This window comes from Anguilla anguilla, chromosome 1, assembly GCF_013347855.1.
Source record: "Anguilla anguilla isolate fAngAng1 chromosome 1, fAngAng1.pri, whole genome shotgun sequence".
NCBI lineage: Eukaryota > Metazoa > Chordata > Actinopteri > Anguilliformes > Anguillidae > Anguilla > Anguilla anguilla.
In genome coordinates this window covers 69,827,150-69,844,723 of record NC_049201.1, presented here as the reverse complement: position 1 = coordinate 69,844,723, position 17,574 = coordinate 69,827,150, and the positions used below count along the sequence as shown (strand labels likewise).

Here is a 17,574-nt window from a genome sequence, read left to right as displayed (position 1 = left end):
TTATGGTTAGGGTTATGGTTAGGGTTAGGGTTAGGGTTAGGGTTAGGGTTAGGGTTAGGGTTAGGGTTAGGGTTAGGGTTAGGGTTAGGGTTAGGGTTAGGGTTAGGGTTAGGGTTAGGGTTAGGGTTAGGGTTAGGGTTAGGGTTAGGGTTAGGGTTAGGGTTAGGGTTAGGGTTAGGGTTAGGGTTAGGGTTAGGGTTAGGGTTAGGGTTAGGGTTAGGGTTAGGGTTAGGGTTAGGGTTAGGGTTAGGGTTAGGGTTAGGGTTAGGGTTAGGGTTAGGGTTAGGGTTAGGGTTAGGGTTAGGGTTAGGGTTAGGGTTAGGGTTAGGGTTAGGGTTAGGGTTAGGGTTAGGGTTAGGGTTAGGGTTAGGGTTAGGGTTAGGGTTAGGGTTAGGGTTAGGGTTAGGGTTAGGGTTAGGGTTAGGGTTAGGGTTAGGGTTAGGGTTAGGGTTAGGGTTAGGGTTAGGGTTAGGGTTAGGGTTAGGGTTAGGGTTAGGGTTAGGGTTAGGGTTAGGGTTAGGGTTAGGGTTAGGGTTAGGGTTAGGGTTAGGGTTAGGGTTAGGGTTAGGGTTAGGGTTAGGGTTAGGGTTAGGGTTAGGGTTAGGGTTAGGGTTAGGGTTAGGGTTAGGGTTAGGGTTAGGGTTAGGGTTAGGGTTAGGGTTAGGGTTAGGGTTAGGGTTAGGGTTAGGGTTAGGGTTAGGGTTAGGGTTAGGGTTAGGGTTAGGGTTAGGGTTAGGGTTAGGGTTAGGGTTAGGGTTAGGGTTAGGGTTAGGGTTAGGGTTAGGGTTAGGGTTAGGGTTAGGGTTAGGGTTAGGGTTAGGGTTAGGGTTAGGGTTAGGGTTAGGGTTAGGGTTAGGGTTAGGGTTAGGGTTAGGGTTAGGGTTAGGGTTAGGGTTAGGGTTAGGGTTAGGGTTAGGGTTAGGGTTAGGGTTAGGGTTAGGGTTAGGGTTAGGGTTAGGGTTAGGGTTAGGGTTAGGGTTAGGGTTAGGGTTAGGGTTAGGGTTAGGGTTAGGGTTAGGGTTAGGGTTAGGGTTAGGGTTAGGGTTAGGGTTAGGGTTAGGGTTAGGGTTAGGGTTAGGGTTAGGGTTAGGGTTAGGGTTAGGGTTAGGGTTAGGGTTAGGGTTAGGGTTAGGGTTAGGGTTAGGGTTAGGGTTAGGGTTAGGGTTAGGGTTAGGGTTAGGGTTAGGGTTAGGGTTAGGGTTAGGGTTAGGGTTAGGGTTAGGGTTAGGTTAGGTTAGGGTTAGGGTTAGGGTTAGGGTTAGGGTTAGGGTTAGGGTTAGGGTTAGGGTTAGGGTTAGGGTTAGGGTTAGGGTTAGGGTTAGGGTTAGGGTTAGGGTTAGGGTTAGGGTTAGGGTTAGGGTTAGGGTTAGGGTTAGGGTTAGGGTTAGGGTTAGGGTTAGGGTTAGGGTTAGGGTTAGGGTTAGGGTTAGGGTTAGGGTTAGGGTTAGGGTTAGGGTTAGGGTTAGGGTTAGGGTTAGGGTTAGGGTTAGGGTTAGGGTTAGGGTTAGGGTTAGGGTTAGGGTTAGGGTTAGGGTTAGGGTTAGGGTTAGGGTTAGGGTTAGGGTTAGGGTTAGGGTTAGGGTTAGGGTTAGGGTTAGGGTTAGGGTTAGGGTTAGGGTTAGGGTTAGGGTTAGGGTTAGGGTTAGGGTTAGGGTTAGGGTTAGGGTTAGGGTTAGGGTTAGGGTTAGGGTTAGGGTTAGGGTTAGGGTTAGGGTTAGGGTTAGGGTTAGGGTTAGGGTTAGGGTTAGGGTTAGGGTTAGGGTTAGGGTTAGGGTTAGGGTTAGGGTTAGGCTTAGGGTTAGGGTTAGGGTTAGGGTTAGGGTTAGGGTTAGGGTTAGGGTTAGGGTTAGGGTTAGGGTTAGGGTTAGGGTTAGGGTTAGGGTTAGGGTTAGGGTTAGGGTTAGGGTTAGGGTTAGGGTTAGGGTTAGGGTTAGGGTTAGGGTTAGGGTTAGGGTTAGGGTTAGGGTTAGGGTTAGGGTTAGGGTTAGGGTTAGGGTTAGGGTTAGGGTTAGGGTTAGGGTTAGGGTTAGGGTTAGGGTTAGGGTTAGGGTTAGGGTTAGGGTTAGGGTTAGGGTTAGGGTTAGGGTTAGGGTTAGGGTTAGGGTTAGGGTTAGGGTTAGGGTTAGGGTTAGGGTTAGGGTTAGGGTTAGGGTTAGGGTTAGGGTTAGGGTTAGGGTTAGGGTTAGGGTTAGGGTTAGGGTTAGGGTTAGGGTTAGGGTTAGGGTTAGGGTTAGGGTTAGGGTTAGGGTTAGGGTTAGGGTTAGGTTAGGGTTAGGGTTAGGGTTAGGGTTAGGGTTAGGGTTAGGGTTAGGGTTAGGGTTAGGGTTAGGGTTAGGGTTAGGGTTAGGGTTAGGGTTAGGGTTAGGGTTAGGGTTCGGGTTCGGGTTCGGGTTCGGGTTCGGGTTAGGGTTAGGGTTCGGGTTAGGGTTAGGGTTAGGGTTAGGGTTAGGGTTAGGGTTAGGGTTCGGGTTCGGGTTCGGGTTCGGGTTCGGGTTCGGGTTCGGGTTCGGGTTCGGGTTCGGGTTCGGGTTCGGGTTCGGGTTCGGGTTCGGGTTCGGGTTCGGGTTCGGGTTCGGGTTCGGGTTCGGGTTCGGGTTCGGGTTCGGGTTCGGGTTCGGGTTCGGGTTCGGGTTCGGGTTCGGGTTCGGGTTCGGGTTCGGGTTCGGGTTCGGGTTCGGGTTCGGGTTCGGGTTCGGGTTCGGGTTCGGGTTCGGGTTCGGGTTCGGGTTCGGGTTAGGGTTAGGGTTAGGGTTAGGGTTAGGGTTAGGGTTAGGGTTAGGGTTAGGGTTCGGGTTCGGGTTCGGGTTCGGGTTCGGGTTCGGGTTCGGGTTCGGGTTCGGGTTCGGGTTCGGGTTCGGGTTCGGGTTCGGGTTCGGGTTAGGGTTCGGGTTAGGGTTTTCCAGGGTTAGGGTTAGGGTTTTCGGGGATTAGGGTTAGGGTTAGGGTTTTCCGGGGTTAAGGTTAGGGTTTTCGGGGGTTAGGGTTAGGGTTAGGGTTTTCGGGGGTTAGGGTTAGGGTTAGGGTTTTCGGGGGTTAGGGTTAGGGTTAGGGTTTTCTGGGGTTAGGGTTAGGGTTAGGATTTTCGGGTTTTAGGGTTAGGGTTAGGGTTTTCGTGGATTAGGGTTAGGGTTAGGGTTTTCAGGGGTTAGGGTTAGGGTTAGGGTTTTCCGGGGTTAAGGTTAGGGTTTTCGGGGGTTAGGGTTAGGGTTAGGGTTTTCGGGGGTTAGGGTTAGGGTTAGGGTTTTTGGGGGTTAGGGTTAGGGTTAGGGTTAGGGTTTTCTGGGGTTAGGGTTAGGGTTAGGGTTTTCGGGGATTAGGGTTAGGGTTAGGGTTTTCGGGGGTTAGGGTTAGGGTTTTCGGGGGTTTGGGTTAGTGTTTTCGGGGGTTAGGGTTAGTGTTAGGGTTTTCGGGGGTTAGGGTTTTCGGGGGTTAGGGTTAGGGTTAGGTTTTTCGGGGGTTAGGGTTAGGGTTAGGGTTTTCGTGGATTAGGGGGGTTGGGGGTTGGGGGTTAGGGGTTAGGGGTTAGGGTGTTAGGGTTAAAGTTAGGGTTAAAGTTAGGGTTTGGGGGTTGGGGTTGGGGTGCGGGTGCGGGTGCGGGTGCAATTCCAGCAGAGTGTGAGTTTCCCGGGTCTCTGGCAACATCCCAATCCAGTTTTCATGGTCTGTTTGCCCATGTAATTCCTCATCTTGTGATGTTCTTATACAGCCTGTCCCAATTTGGACCACTGCCAGGAACACCAATCTGCCCTCTGTCTTCCCAGGAGGAGATAGTGAGATGATACGGAGATGCTCTCTAAAATTAAAAATGTGCAAACGTGTCATGCAATAACACAACAATGTGAGCTGCGTCTACCAGATTAGATAATTTTAGAAAACATTAGTTATGTTTTTTTTTTGTTTTTCTTTTGCAATGACCACTCACGCAGGAGCACAGCTGGACTTGCAAGGGGTCGATCTTATTACACAAGCATCAGAAAAGCTGTCGCGGCCAGAGGGAGCCCAGCAGATCTCTAGCTGTTTCAGACGGCTGAAAGTGTTTTAACGCAGGAAAGAGACTGGGGAGGAATGAGTGCGGAATGAAGGTGAGGTAAGAGTAAGGGGAAAAACAGAAATCTCTTCTAATAGGAGCCCATGGATTTACGGCAGGCAAAAACACGGCTGTGTGCGCCAGTGTAATGGCAGCAGAGACAGCTGCAGCGGCAGACCCTCTGTGAACCGCTGCCACATTGCTGTGACAGTATCTGTCCAGGTGATCTGATTGATGATCACATCGCAGCACAGGTCTCCCACTGAAATGTACCAACTGTTAGGTGCACTGCAAAATGAATGTGTGCACGCACACACACACACACACACACGGACGCACGCATGCACACACACACATACACACACAAACACACACGCACATGCAAGCACGTACTTGTAGTAACACCTTGTAGACACACCGTGTCTGTGCTTTAGTTGGTATAACACACACTAGGATAACAACAGCAGCAAAATGCGAATGCACAACTTTACCAGACCTTCTACTTCCAGGTTCTCCTGTCAGTCTCACAGCATTCTTTGTACAGCTCAAACTCTCCCTGTTGCCTGAATCCTTAACCTGTCCCCACAGCAGGCATAAACTTAACACAGAAGACACCCAGGAGAACAGGACAAGAGAAAGAGGAGTGAAATAAGAAGAGGAGGAAAGGAAGATGAGAGAAGGAGAAATGAGGAGAGAGATGCTATAGCTGCTGCCTCCAACTTCAAAAATACAAAATAGAATGACGTCAAAACACTGATTTAAAAGAAAACATTTGTTTTAATTAATATGTTACTCATTTGTGAAAATGCATTTGTTTATTGTTTTAGTATTGAGATGTGGCCCCTTTAAGTACTAGCCCAAGCTCAGCAGTAAAAGCAGAACTTGATAATCAGCATCATGTAACATCCTTTAATATATGCGTGCAACAGAGACTTCAAAATGGCAGTTAAATTTAGGCCAAGCTGGAGCCACTTACAGCAGCTGCAATTGGTTACTGTTAAATTCATGTTAGGAGTGCCTCGTGGGAGAGCCACAGAGTTGACTGACAAGTGAGCATACTTAACAGACATTAATTTCATAGCTGTCAAAGCAAAGTAGTGGCAACAGCAGAACAATGTAGCCAGGCAACACATTTGCAGCACCAGCAATGTGGAAATAACAGAACCTTGAATACAAAAAGACAAAATAAGCTTGGGCATTCACGAATATGAGGGTTAATTTAGAAAATAATTAGTATTACATATAAAATAAAAAATGAAAAATTAACCTATTCACCTGGACCACAAAAAAATTGAATGCGAACAAGCATGATTCTTGTGAACCAAAATACAACTGAAAAAATACCAAATAGCAAATTTACTCTCCACTTAGCTTGTTAGACTTAATCATCAACATTTTTTAATCAGCTTGCTGTCCCAGTTACAGAATAGAACGGTGTCCAATGTCGATGTGGGTGCAAGTTCTAGTTTTAGCCCAGCACTTCAACACCAGATTATACTAATTAACTAATCATTGTCTTCAGTTGAGACCATTAGAAGTAGAATCTGATGGTTTAGTGCTGGCTAAATCAAAAACTTGCATCCACACCAGCAGACACCCTTGGACACCCATCTGCAATATATTTGATTATGTGTGTACACCCAAAGAAGAAAAACACACAACAACATAAATGTAATATAGATATATACTTTATTAATTCTCTCTGGTAAAATAAAATTACAAAATAATTTCAACCTTAAATGGCACCAGTCTCCTATCCATAATTTTCATAATATGTATTTAAGTATTATTAAAGTTTTTCATACATTTATAATAATTTTCATTACGAAGGAGAATACTATTGAATAATCATAAATATCACCTATAACTGCTTTATTAATATTTGAATGGTAAAAAACTGAGCAATACAAAGCTAAGTTTCAGTAACTGTATATTGTACAATATTCCAAGCAGGTGTAATTCAGTTTTTCGGCCACAGGGAGTCGCTATAAGACTAAGTTTTTTATTTATTTTTATTTTTTGTAATCTTCATAGATTGGGGTCAGAAGAAAAATAGTCTTTTAAATATTCTATAACAACATAATATTCCTTGTCAGTTATTTCATGTTTTTCCTGATATTCTTCTTTTACAGTTCCCGAGCCAGTTTATATCTGTGATTCTCTCAAGTCTCCGTTTTGTAGCTTTTCATTTTCTTCCATTGATTAGGGTCCTTCATTTGGTCGTCCGTCTCAACACAATCTACAGTCCAGCCGGCTGTAAAAAAGGCGCGGTCCGTATTGTCTTTATTTTAATATTCTATTCATTTCTCCCGAGAGATCTTCAGTGAACTGCAAAAGGACACAAAATCTCAATCACTCCTTCCCTTCCTCTCTGTGTTGTTTCTCTGTCTTTAGTAGAGGAATCATTTTAGTCACAGAGAGAGAGAGAGAGAGAGCACTTTGGTAGCAAAGATTTAGAGGAAATGCATGTGCGTGTGGGTCTGTGCGGGAGACGGAGAGAGCGAGATTTGTACATTCGCGTACAGTAAACAGTGAGCGTGCATCGGTTCTTCAGGTACAGAGAGCCGGCAGTATGGCTGTTGAAGACTTTATTGGCGTGTGCTTACGTTTTATGTGAATGGTTTGTTTTTGTATTATGTAATATTTTGTCTTGGGAGTTATCCGGGAACGCGGTGAACAGTAATAGATATCATGGGCTTTGTGTAGGTTTGCGTTGTGCAAATAAATAGCGTTATTGTCTGAGAGACAAATGTGGAACTGACGTGTTTCATGTTGTTTAGTGTATTTCTGAATCCAGTGCAAAACCCACTAGGCTGTATAAACCTATTTACTGAAATTCCTGTTAAAGGGCTGTTCTTTAGCAGTAGCAATACCATAGAAAACACATTGTGAGATTAAAAAGTCGTTGTTATTCATTCCTGATGGGCAAATGGGAGGTGGTGGTTCGGGGGAAGGGGGTGGGGGATCTGGGGGGGGGGGGGGGGGGGGGGGCGGGAGGCAGAGACATCTTCCTTGAGATAGTCCAGTCTTCATTAAAACATTCAGCATTCAGGTAATTATTTTCCTTATCGCTTCTTGTCTGCCTCGCTTTCAAACTGTTATTGAGCTTCTATCCTTTGTCCCACTTTCGTTCCCATCTGTGTTTCATACCGAGCAGACCCCCCTCTGCTGCCCCCCCCCCCCCCCTCCACCCAGGCCCAGTACCCTACTCATCTTTCCTCCCTGTTTAATCAGTAGGTAGGCTGCTCAGTAAGTCTGAGGGCGTTGCTCTTAGCGAACACTACCAACCCCCAGCCCTTATAACCCCTGTCCAAGCCACACCCCCCCCAAAAAACATATCTCCGCCTCCATCTCTGTGCCCCCGGTTTCCTTGGCTCCGCCCTCTCCCTGGGCCTGCCCCTCAGCAGCTGGAGGAGCTGGTGTTGGGGCTGCCCCTCAGCAGCTGGAGGAGCTGGTGTTGGGCTGCCCCTCAGCAGCTGGAGGAGCTGGTGTTGGGGCTGCCCTCGGCCTCGGGCCCGGCGGCCCGCTCGGCCCCGCCCTTGCCGTCCCGGTCGCGGAGCAGGTGCAGCAGGGCGGTGTGCTGGGCGGTGAGTGTGGCCGACAGGTGGGCGGGGAGGGCGCTGAACCCGGCGGTCAGCTGCTCCACCCGCTGCTCCAGGCTCAGCATCTGCCGCTCCAGGTCCTCGCCGCGGTCGTTCAGCTCCGACATCAGCTCGTACATCACGCTCTGCATCTGCGTGGGGGGGGGGGCGGGGTTAGGGGGGCGGGGTCGGGTGCAAGGGAGAGGGGTGGGGGGTGGGGGTACAGAGGAAGGAGACGGAGGGAGGGGCAGGCAAAAGGGGAGGGCAAAGAGAAGCGAGGAAAGGGTGGAGGGAGAGAAGAGCAGGGGAGATGGAGGAAGGGGAGATGAGGAAAAAAAAGAAGTGGGGTAGACAAAGAGAGGGCAAAGGAGTAGGCATAATGAAGAAGAGGAGAGGAGGCAGACGGACAGGAGCAGGGAAAAGGAGGAAAGAACAAAAAGTAGGTTAGGGGAGTTGAACGAACAGCACAGCCATGAAGAATGCACTGAAGTCAAGCACTTATGAACAGATATGAAGACAACAGAATATCACCCATATATCATTACATTACATTACAGGCATTTGGCAGACGCTCTTATCCAGAGCACTGTTCATTTCAGTGAGGCTGATGCAACTCTGGTGAATGAATCAATAAGAATCCATAGGTGAAATGACAGACAGAACATCACACAGACACACACAGAGTAAATATTTATATGCGCACACTCTCCTTCACCCCTCATTGCTCTCTGTCTCTCACTCTCTCTCTCACTCTGTCATCCCGGTTTTAACACTTGTTCTGGTTGCTAGGAAACTCAAAGGCACCGGAACATACAGGTCAGCATGGAAACAGCGGAATGCTGAGATCTATTTAAAGGGGGGGGGTACAAAGGTATGCGTTAGCCTGCCATTGTGCATTATTATGTGTTAGCATGTGTATTTTTGTTCTACATGCTTCAGGGTATTTGTGTTCACACCATGTTCAATGTAAAGGTTCCTAAAATGGCCCTGTCTCAGAGCACAGTCACAATGTCAAAGCGATTTATAATGCTCTTTTGTTTGCGTAATGAGTGTGGGTGTTGTACGGATATATTCCTGTGTCAGTGAGGCTGCGTGTGTGTGTGTTTGTGTGTGTGTGTGCGAGTGCGAGTGCGAGAGAGAGAGAGAGAGAGAGAGAGAGAGAGAGAGAGAGAGAGAGAGATATCTGGTGTGCGGTGTCTCACTTTTGAGAGATCCACCAGGGTGTTAGCCTGATCACTCAGCTTCCTCTGCTCCATCTTCACACTGCGCAGTCTGGAAACAAACACAACAGCACCATGAGTTCAACAGTTCATCAGTTCATTATGTCAGCTGAAGAAGAATAACACACAGCTGTGTGTTGTACATAGTGAGAAGTATTGGCATAGAGTAGGTGTTTTTTAGTGGACATCAAATGTCTATATGCACTTTGGTTCAGTGACAATCAGTCCTGATGGACAAAGACAGATGGCTGTTGCCCTACACCAGGGCTGCCCAGCCCTGTTCCTGTAGATCCATTGTCCTGTAGGTTCGCATTTCAGCCCTAATTTGGCACACCTGATTCTACTAATAGTATCACAAGGAGATCACTAGCTGTTTAACGAGGTGTGCTTTGTAAGGGTTCGAGTGAAAACTGACAGGATGGTAAATCTCCAGGAACAGGGTTGGGCAGCCCTGCCCAACACAAATCAGGTAATGGCTAAAAAATACAATACATAAATGGTTAATCATGCCACTAACCACCACTAAGACAATAATCTAAACATCTGTAACAGTTATAGACTAGTGAGGGAGGCAAATAAGAATCCAAGGTTAAAGAACTGCAGAGTTTAGTTGCATCTTGAGGTCACCAAGTCTCAAAATAAACCACAAAACACCACCTCCATACCAACAACCTTTTTGAAAGAGTTGCACAAAGAAAGCCCTTCCTGAGAGCACCTAGACATTTTCCATATCAACAGCCTCTTTGGAAGAGTTGCATGAAGAAAGCCCTTAGGCTGAGCAACAGTGACCAAAACTGGATGATTTGGTGAGATGAGACCAAATTGTAACCTTTGTGGGTCATGTATCACCATGTATGGCACCTCACACCCACCATCATTGGATCATTGATGCTTTGGGGCTGTTTTGCTTTCTGTTGTCCAGAGGCTCAAGTTAAGGTCACTGGTATAATGAATTCCACTAAGATTCAGGATATTTTCGCCAAAAACCTGGTTGCCCAGGAGGGAGAGACTTGAGGTGGACAATGACCTCAAACATACCTCAAAATCAACACAGAAAAGGTTCTGTGAAAGCACAATCAATGTTTTACAATGACCATCACAATCTACAGTCTTAAACCATATCAAAAACCCATAGTCTGAATTGAAGATGGCAATCCATAAGTACAAACCTAATGATATCAAGGATCCTGAAATGTTCTGCATAGAGCAATTATTCAAGAGCCTCGCAAATTTCTCGCTGTTCTCCAACCTTACCGAACATTGTAGGAAAAGGCTCAGTGTCAATTGATTGATAATTTTTTTGTTCCACTCCTTATTAGACTCATTAAACCTCACTCGTCCGTCAGTTTCACAGACTATCAGTAAGTGTGCTGGGGTGCACTGAAGGTCAGCTGGTGTGTTATAAGCTCTACAGGTATGTTGGGGTACAGTAAATATTGGGGGGCTGTTGGGGGCCTCACTGGTGAATGGCCTGCAGGAACTTGCGCTGGTGTTTGCGCACTCTGGAGTGGTCGATCTTCTTCGCGAGTTTGGTGTGCTTGTAGATCAGCCAGGTCTCCCTCAGCACGTTGGCCGCGGAGTTCTTTATCTGGAAAAATCAAATTAACGAGCAACACTGTCAGCACACATAAAACTCCTTATCACGTACGGCAATAACCATCAGCGGTCACAGATGAGCAGGAGCCTCGGTCCGATAACAGCCGCGTTTGCTAATGAGAATATTGATCATGTTTATGTCACCATTTCCTCCTCACAAAAAGCGTAATGCCAACAACGATAATCACATTGATTCCTATTTTATGTCTTCAAAACACGCCGTGCAGGAAAGATATTCATCTGCTAGCTTGCATGGCACTGCGAGTGCCCAGAGGATCAATGATCACAGCAGCAGTACGAGAAGGTGATCGTTTGGAAATAAGCACTTTTGTCTTCCAAGAAGTTCTCGCGGTTGTGTGGGGGCTGATGGCTCCAGTTCGAGACGCACATATCTTGTAGAAGCAAGGACAGATTTTTTGCAGGAGCAGCAGGTAGAGAACCGCCGTGTCAGATATTTCTTAACATCTTTGTGCCTCCTGGTCCTGCTTCCTACTCCCTCTTGTCTGTCACTAAGCTGTCTCAAACTGCTGAGCCCCCTCCTTACAGAGCCTTACTCAATTTACAGTACACTCCAACTGGTGTTGCAGCAGGCGAGTATGACTGTCACTTCCTCATGTGTGCCTTCAGGGTGTCTTTGAAGCGCATTCTCAGTCCTCGGGCTCGCTGGCCCTCCGTCAGCAGTGAGAAAAAAGGGCTTTGTGGGGACATGGAAGTCTGAGATGTGGGACACGTGACCTGTCCAGGGAAGCAGGGTGTGGATGATTGGGCCCTAAAAGCTGCTGGGGCTCGTCACTGCTGAGACACAAATGTCTGCGCGCCAGTTCTCTCAGCTTATCTGTAGGGCCTTCCTGATACGGCGCTGGTGGTGACTACAGCTTCAACGCCTTCTCCAATCTGTGGTGTGTGTGTGTGTGATCCACGCAGCGGAGCTGGAATCAAAGCAGTGCCGTTCAGTAGCGGCTTTTCGGCGGCCACGTCGTGATTCCTAAAGACTCTTTCTCTCCAGAATATGAAGGCTGGTTGTGTTCAATTTCTGCAGCTGCGGTATGTCTGTCCTTGAAGAGAGACGGATGCAAGCTATGCAGGCTTTCTCCATTAAACCTGCATAAAAATCTCTGAATAAGAAAGGATGTTTCGTTTAAGGGTCTATTCAGCCATGCGGTAGTTTTGGAGCTCCATTTAAGAAATGGCAAGAATGGCATGCCATTCCAGAACAGAGAGGGCTCTTGTGGTACAAAAAAATGTAACACCCAAAGCTCTTCAGCCCAGCTATTTCACAGAGAAATAGATTTGTGCTCAACAGCCAGGACAAACATACAGTATGTGGCAAACGTGTTCTTTGAATCGTGACTACTTAATTAGCTGCATATAATCATTCATAAATGCTTATGAGAAGATGACTCCGGGTTTGGGGTCTTCGCTGCCTTCCACAGAGAGAAAAGGGTCCCCTTTGTTTTCATATAGATTGTAGTCGTTGTTTTGGACAAGAATGTTGAGGTTGAGTTTATGGTCCATTCTGCACACAGATCTGACTCCCCACCAATAAGATGCATTACGGTATGGATTAAGACTGAGTATCAGCACAATGACATGAACATCAGTTAACTGCCATTCTCACCTCCAATGCTGTTCAGTTCCCGCTACAGATCACTGTTGTTAGTGTGTTATTATGGTGAAGTGTCAGTACAACGGCGAATCTGCAAGGGCGGTGTTTTCTGTATGGGCCTGTGGTTCGCAGAATCAAATGCTTTGGTCAGACTGATGAAGACCGGAGACCGAGAGATATTGCAAGTCATTTCCTCGACTTGAAACATGAAGCCCCTGACTATGGTTCCTTGTGGGGGAAGGCAAACAGCCAGTAATGGTTTCCCCCATGGTGGAGATGCACTGCTCCCAAAGGTAAGAACCAGAGTGCCCCTGTAGTTATTGAGATTTTACAACCACTCCGAAATTTGAGGTTGATGACATAGATCTGGTATCTGGTGTGATCTCTGCCTTCTGGGAGAATATCTGAGGTATTTCATTCACGAAAGCCGCCACATTACTTGTCTTTCATAATTCTGATGATGCTCCTGACTTCGGTCAGGATAGACAACTAAGGTCCTATTTCTGAGAACTTTGTCGAACGTTTCTAATCACATCTTCATCTACAGCCATGTTCTGGTTCAGGAGAAGAATGTTTTTTAATGAGTGTTGACAGATTTGCCGTCTTTGAGGACTGCTGTTCAGTCTTTCACTTCTTAAAGGATTGTGGAATCTTGATTGCATTGGCAAAATAAGCTTTGCTGGCAGCCAGGCCTGATTTATAGAATGACTGTACCCATGAAATTAGATCATAAAATGCATGCATGCACATTTTCACAGAAACTTTCAGATTCATCAATATGAATGTGAATGTTCCCGATATTTTATATTTATGACTGCTCCTGCCATTGCACATACACATTATCTTGTGGTATAAAATCAACAGTGTGTGGAATTTAATATTTTGACAGTCTGAGCAGAATCCATACGGCAAGGCGGCTAATGTCAAAACCAGAATAATTGCAAATATTTTCTCCTTAATTCCTGCACTGTATGTCATGAAAAAGAAATGAAGACATGTTTTATGTGTGCAACGCTGGCTCTACACTTAATCAAAAGCACCTGCAAAATTTTGAAAAGATGCAGACACTGCAGTAAATTTCTAAGGGCATGCATTAAGGGGGGGGGAGGCAAAATATTTTGTATTGTGACATTTACAGTTGGCTTCTCTCCGGTGAGAAGAAATCGCTTAACTCAACCTGAAATTTGTAGGGGGAAGCAGGAAGGACAGCGAAGCACAGCCGAAACACATGCAACGAGACGGAGCGATCACTGTCACTGTCGGGTAAAGAGCCAGACGCTCACATCTCCCCAAATAACGCCTCTGATAATCTCACCCAGGAGCTGCCGGCCTGGGACTCCCGTCCCTCCTCCCGTACCGCACGTGTTTCTTTTATGTCTAAGCCATCCTGCTTTTTTTATTTTCCAGCTACAGATCAAACCGCTTCAGTTTTTCTTTCAGCGCCACTCCTGATGGCAGCAGTAATTCCTTCGCAGCCTGAGGTATTGGAAACATATATAACACCCAGCCGGGCTACTCTTCATGTAGAAGTACAACGTTGTCTTTGTAGCTGCACCCCACTGTGGGTACACTAGAGCCATTAATTCGGCCAGAAGTACACTTCCGAAACACCGTAGTAGAAAAAGTTAGTGTTGGATTGTACTTTAGTAATCCTCCACAAATAAAAGCAGGCATGCATTAATGCCAGCAAGCATTTCCTTAAAAAAAAAAAGCTCCCTTTCCTCAGGTGCATCTTTGTTAATTAACACCTCATTTTGGACTGTTAAATGGGATTACTTACGGTCTAAGCATCTTGAATTCCCCATATTTGCAAGTGTGCTAAAAAGACACTGGATTTTCAAAATGTCTATTTCTATCCAAGCACTGCATCCCCTGCACTTCAACAAATAACAAACAAACTGCCACTCTGGGACTGTCGAGAAAAAGCCAGCAAAAACGAGCTGGGGGACACTGTTAACCCAAACTCACATATGGTGCCTGATACAACTGCACTTTGATGTGTTGGCTCAATTGCTACAAGTTTTCTTTTTTAGAGAAAGGTTCCACTGGGTACTGTCGATACTGTAGGGGTAGTTCAATATGTTCAGGATGAATGGCTTCTGCTCGTGTCAGGTACAGGGGGGAAAAAGGGCCTATGCTATTTTAAGGCACGGACAAGGGCAGTCTATGTATACTCTATGTCATTTAAAAAATTCTGCCAAGGGCCACAGAGCAAAGGACACAGCACACCCTTGAGCACCACAAACGTAACATGTGACAGAGGAGACATGCTTCAGTTTACTCACTAAAAACTCTAACAGTTTGTAATAATGGAATTTCCAAAACAATGTGTACACAAAGTAATAGCCTTTCCAATTCATGAGTGAAGGATGTAAGACTATGTGACCAATGGAAATCACTGAAACATGACCCCCTGAAATCATACCAGGTTTCCTATGTTTTTGCACAAAAATTTGTAGCGTAGCCAACACTGCTAAAGTTTAAAAAAAACTCTAATTACACACAGAGAAATTGTGAATAGGGGTTTATGTGTCGCATTACCCTCAGCAACAACGTGCAGCGTGCAACTCAGGAGTAATCAAATAGTTAAATGCACAAAAATATCAAACGATGTTGATAATCAGCCTGCTGTTGCGTTTTATGGGTCGAAGCAGCGGTTGGACTATTCCATCTGGTCAAAATGCAAAAACATTCACAGCTTCTTATCGAACATTTAAACTCCAGGGACGTGCTCATGGGGGATCTCCGCCATTTTCTGTGAGGATCACTAGGCAAGCCGAGCCCGTAATCGATAATTAATCTGTGCTGCAATTAGCGATCAGTCTGTCCTCCCGCCAGTAGCCGCACAGTCATAGCGGTTCCTACATATTTGATGGCGTGTGATATTTTTAAAAACACTGGTCTTTCAGCAACATGAAAAATTGAAAGGGGCCGAGCGAACACAAGCGACGCTGACTCCGCTGCCGGATGGCGGAACGCGCGGAGGGGTCTCCGGACACAGGCCTGTTCTGGGTCTCTCAAGGGGAAACCGCACGATGGTCTTCCCACCTGCCACATACCACAGCACCCTCTCAATGGGACATAAAATATAGTAGCGATAATGCTACGTGCCTGCAGGGGCGTATGCTGTCCCAAAGGAGCGTGACAGGGCAGACGTTTTATGAGGCCCAGCTTGTGTGCAGGTGTCAATATTGGGTCAACCTTACCCTCTTTGTGAGCTGGGTGTCCATCATGAAGTTGTGGACGTGCTTCTCCGCCTTGGTCAGCTCCAGCTTCCGCGCCACCACGGCCACCACCAACGCCGTGCAGCCGGCCCCCTTGGAGGGACAGAGGGGCGGAGAGAGAGAGGACAGAAGAGAGAGGAGACAGAGGGAGACAGAGAGGAGAAGAACAAGAATGGTCGATATGGGGAAGGGGGGTGAAGTAGAAAGAGGGGAAGAGAGGGGCGGAGAGAGAGAGGAGACAGAGGGAGACAGAGAGGAGAAGAACAAGAATGATCGATATGGGAAATGGGGAAGGAGGGGGTGAAGTAGAAAGAGGGGAAGAGAGGGAAGAGAGAGAGAGGAGAGAAGAGAGGGGAGACAGAGAGGAGAAGAACAAGAATGATCGATATGGGAAATGGGGAAGGAGGGGGTGAAGTAGAAAGAGGGGAAGAGAGAGAGAGGAGAGAAGAGAGAGGAGACAGAGGGAGACAGAGAGGAGAAGAACAAGAATGATCGACATGAGAAATGGGGAGTGAAGTAGAAAGAGGGGAAGAGAGAGAGGGAAGACAGAGAGGAGAAGAAAAAGAATGATCGATATGGGGAAGGGGGGTGAAGTAGAAAGAGGGGAAGAGAGGGAAGAGTGAGAGAGAGGAGACAGAGAGGAGAAGAACAAGAATGATCGATATGGGAAATGGGGAAGGAGGGGGTGAAGTAGAAAGAGGGGAAGAGAGGGAAGAGAGAGAGAGAGGAGACAGAGGGAGACAGAGAGGAAAAAGAATGATCGATATGGGAAATGGGGAAGGAGGGGGTGAAGTAGAAAGAGGGGAAGAGAGAGAGAGGAGAGAAGAGAGAGGAGACAGAGGGAGACAGAGAGGAGAAGAACAAGAATGATCGATATGGGGAAGGGGGGGTGAAGTAGAAAGAGGGGAAGAGAGGGAAGAGAGAGAGAGGAGACAGAAGGAGACAGAGAGGAGAAGAAAAAGAATGATCGATATGGGGAAGGGGGGTGAAGTAGAAAGAGGGGAAGAGAGGGAAGAGAGAGAGAGGAGACAGAGGGAGACAGAGAGGAGAAGAACAAGAATGATCGATATGGGAAATGGAGAAGGGCGAGGTGAAGTAGAAAGAGGGGAAGAGAGGGAAGGGGAGGAGAGAAAGAGGGAGAGAGAAAAAGTTAATCAAATCTATGCTCTTCCAGCAGACTGATTAACAGGGGATGACAGTCCATTACACAGAAGACAGAGAGGGTTGTTAGCATGGTATGTATCCAACACATTTCATTAACACTCCACTGGGAGACGGGGAGAGCACACATAGTGAGAGACTGAGACTGAGAGACTGCAGCCAGACCAGCACAGTACAGTAACACCGGAGAAAGGGAGAGACAGACAGAGAGACGGAGAGGGAGAGCGAGAGAGAGAGAGAGAGAGAGAGAGAAAAGAGTGTGTTGTATAGATATAAAGAGTCTTCATGGCCTGCATTGGATGGGAACGTGAGCTCGTTGTGAGAGACACAATGCAGAGGGGCTGCTGCTGAACATGCATAGTAAGTCTATGAAAGAAATGAATTGAATGTGTGGTTGATGTGTGTGTGTGTGTATTTGGGAGCGTACGCGTGCGTGCACTCCGTGGACAGGAGTTCAAAAAAGATCACAGGAACCTCACTCAAAAAGGCTTCGGATGAGTAGAAAATGCCCGTGACCCGTCGCAATGTGCTCTACTGGATAAAGGAAACGTAAGGAAAGCACGATGCATTAACTCAAAGCCTCAACAGGAAGTTACAAAGACACGGACAACACACAATGCTGCATCATCGCCAGTGCCAAACAACACCACACTGCTCGTTAAAATAGATAACTGTGAAAAGCATCAAGGATAAGTATTACTATGATACTGCAGTTCCTATTTAATTTCTAAAGTTAAAATGTGATAACATTTGCACTCAGTGAAATCTGCCCTCATTTGTAAAATTTAATTGCTTAATTTATGGAGAAAGGTCATTAAGCACATTGGTTTTCATCACTAGATAGAAACATACAGACACTAAATGTCTTTTATTAAAGGAAATTAAGTCTTCATACTGAGAATAATAAAGCATTATTGCGTACTTCATTGCACATAATTGTTGTGTTATTTGGACAATAAAATGGCAGGGTATTGATTGGACTGCTCTCAAAACAAAATGCCTGCTCATAAAACTGCTATAATGTACAACATTATTTGGGAAGAAACAAAAACACTGAGATGAAAAAAATCTATTTTGAAAAACATAAGTGACCCCCCACTCCCCACCCCCTGGTCCCCTGCCACCTGCTACCCCCTCAGGGCAATGGTATATTCCGACA

General features: G+C 46.5%; 1 protein-coding gene across 1 annotated transcript in view; it reads right to left on the bottom strand.

Moving 5' to 3' along the window:
• Positions 1–7,017: 7,017 nt before the first annotated feature.
• kcnn3 (potassium intermediate/small conductance calcium-activated channel, subfamily N, member 3) overlaps positions 7,018–17,574 on the bottom strand; it is a 32,660-nt gene continuing 22,103 nt past the window's right edge. Inside the window, exons 6-9 of the mRNA XM_035394682.1 lie at positions 15,237–15,347; positions 10,289–10,416; positions 8,811–8,880; positions 7,018–7,760 (exon numbers count right to left, since the gene is read on the bottom strand). Coding sequence (XP_035250573.1) covers positions 7,497–7,760; positions 8,811–8,880; positions 10,289–10,416; positions 15,237–15,347 — 573 coding nt within the window. The 3' untranslated portion in view covers positions 7,018–7,496. The remainder of the gene's footprint in view (positions 7,761–8,810; positions 8,881–10,288; positions 10,417–15,236; positions 15,348–17,574) is intronic.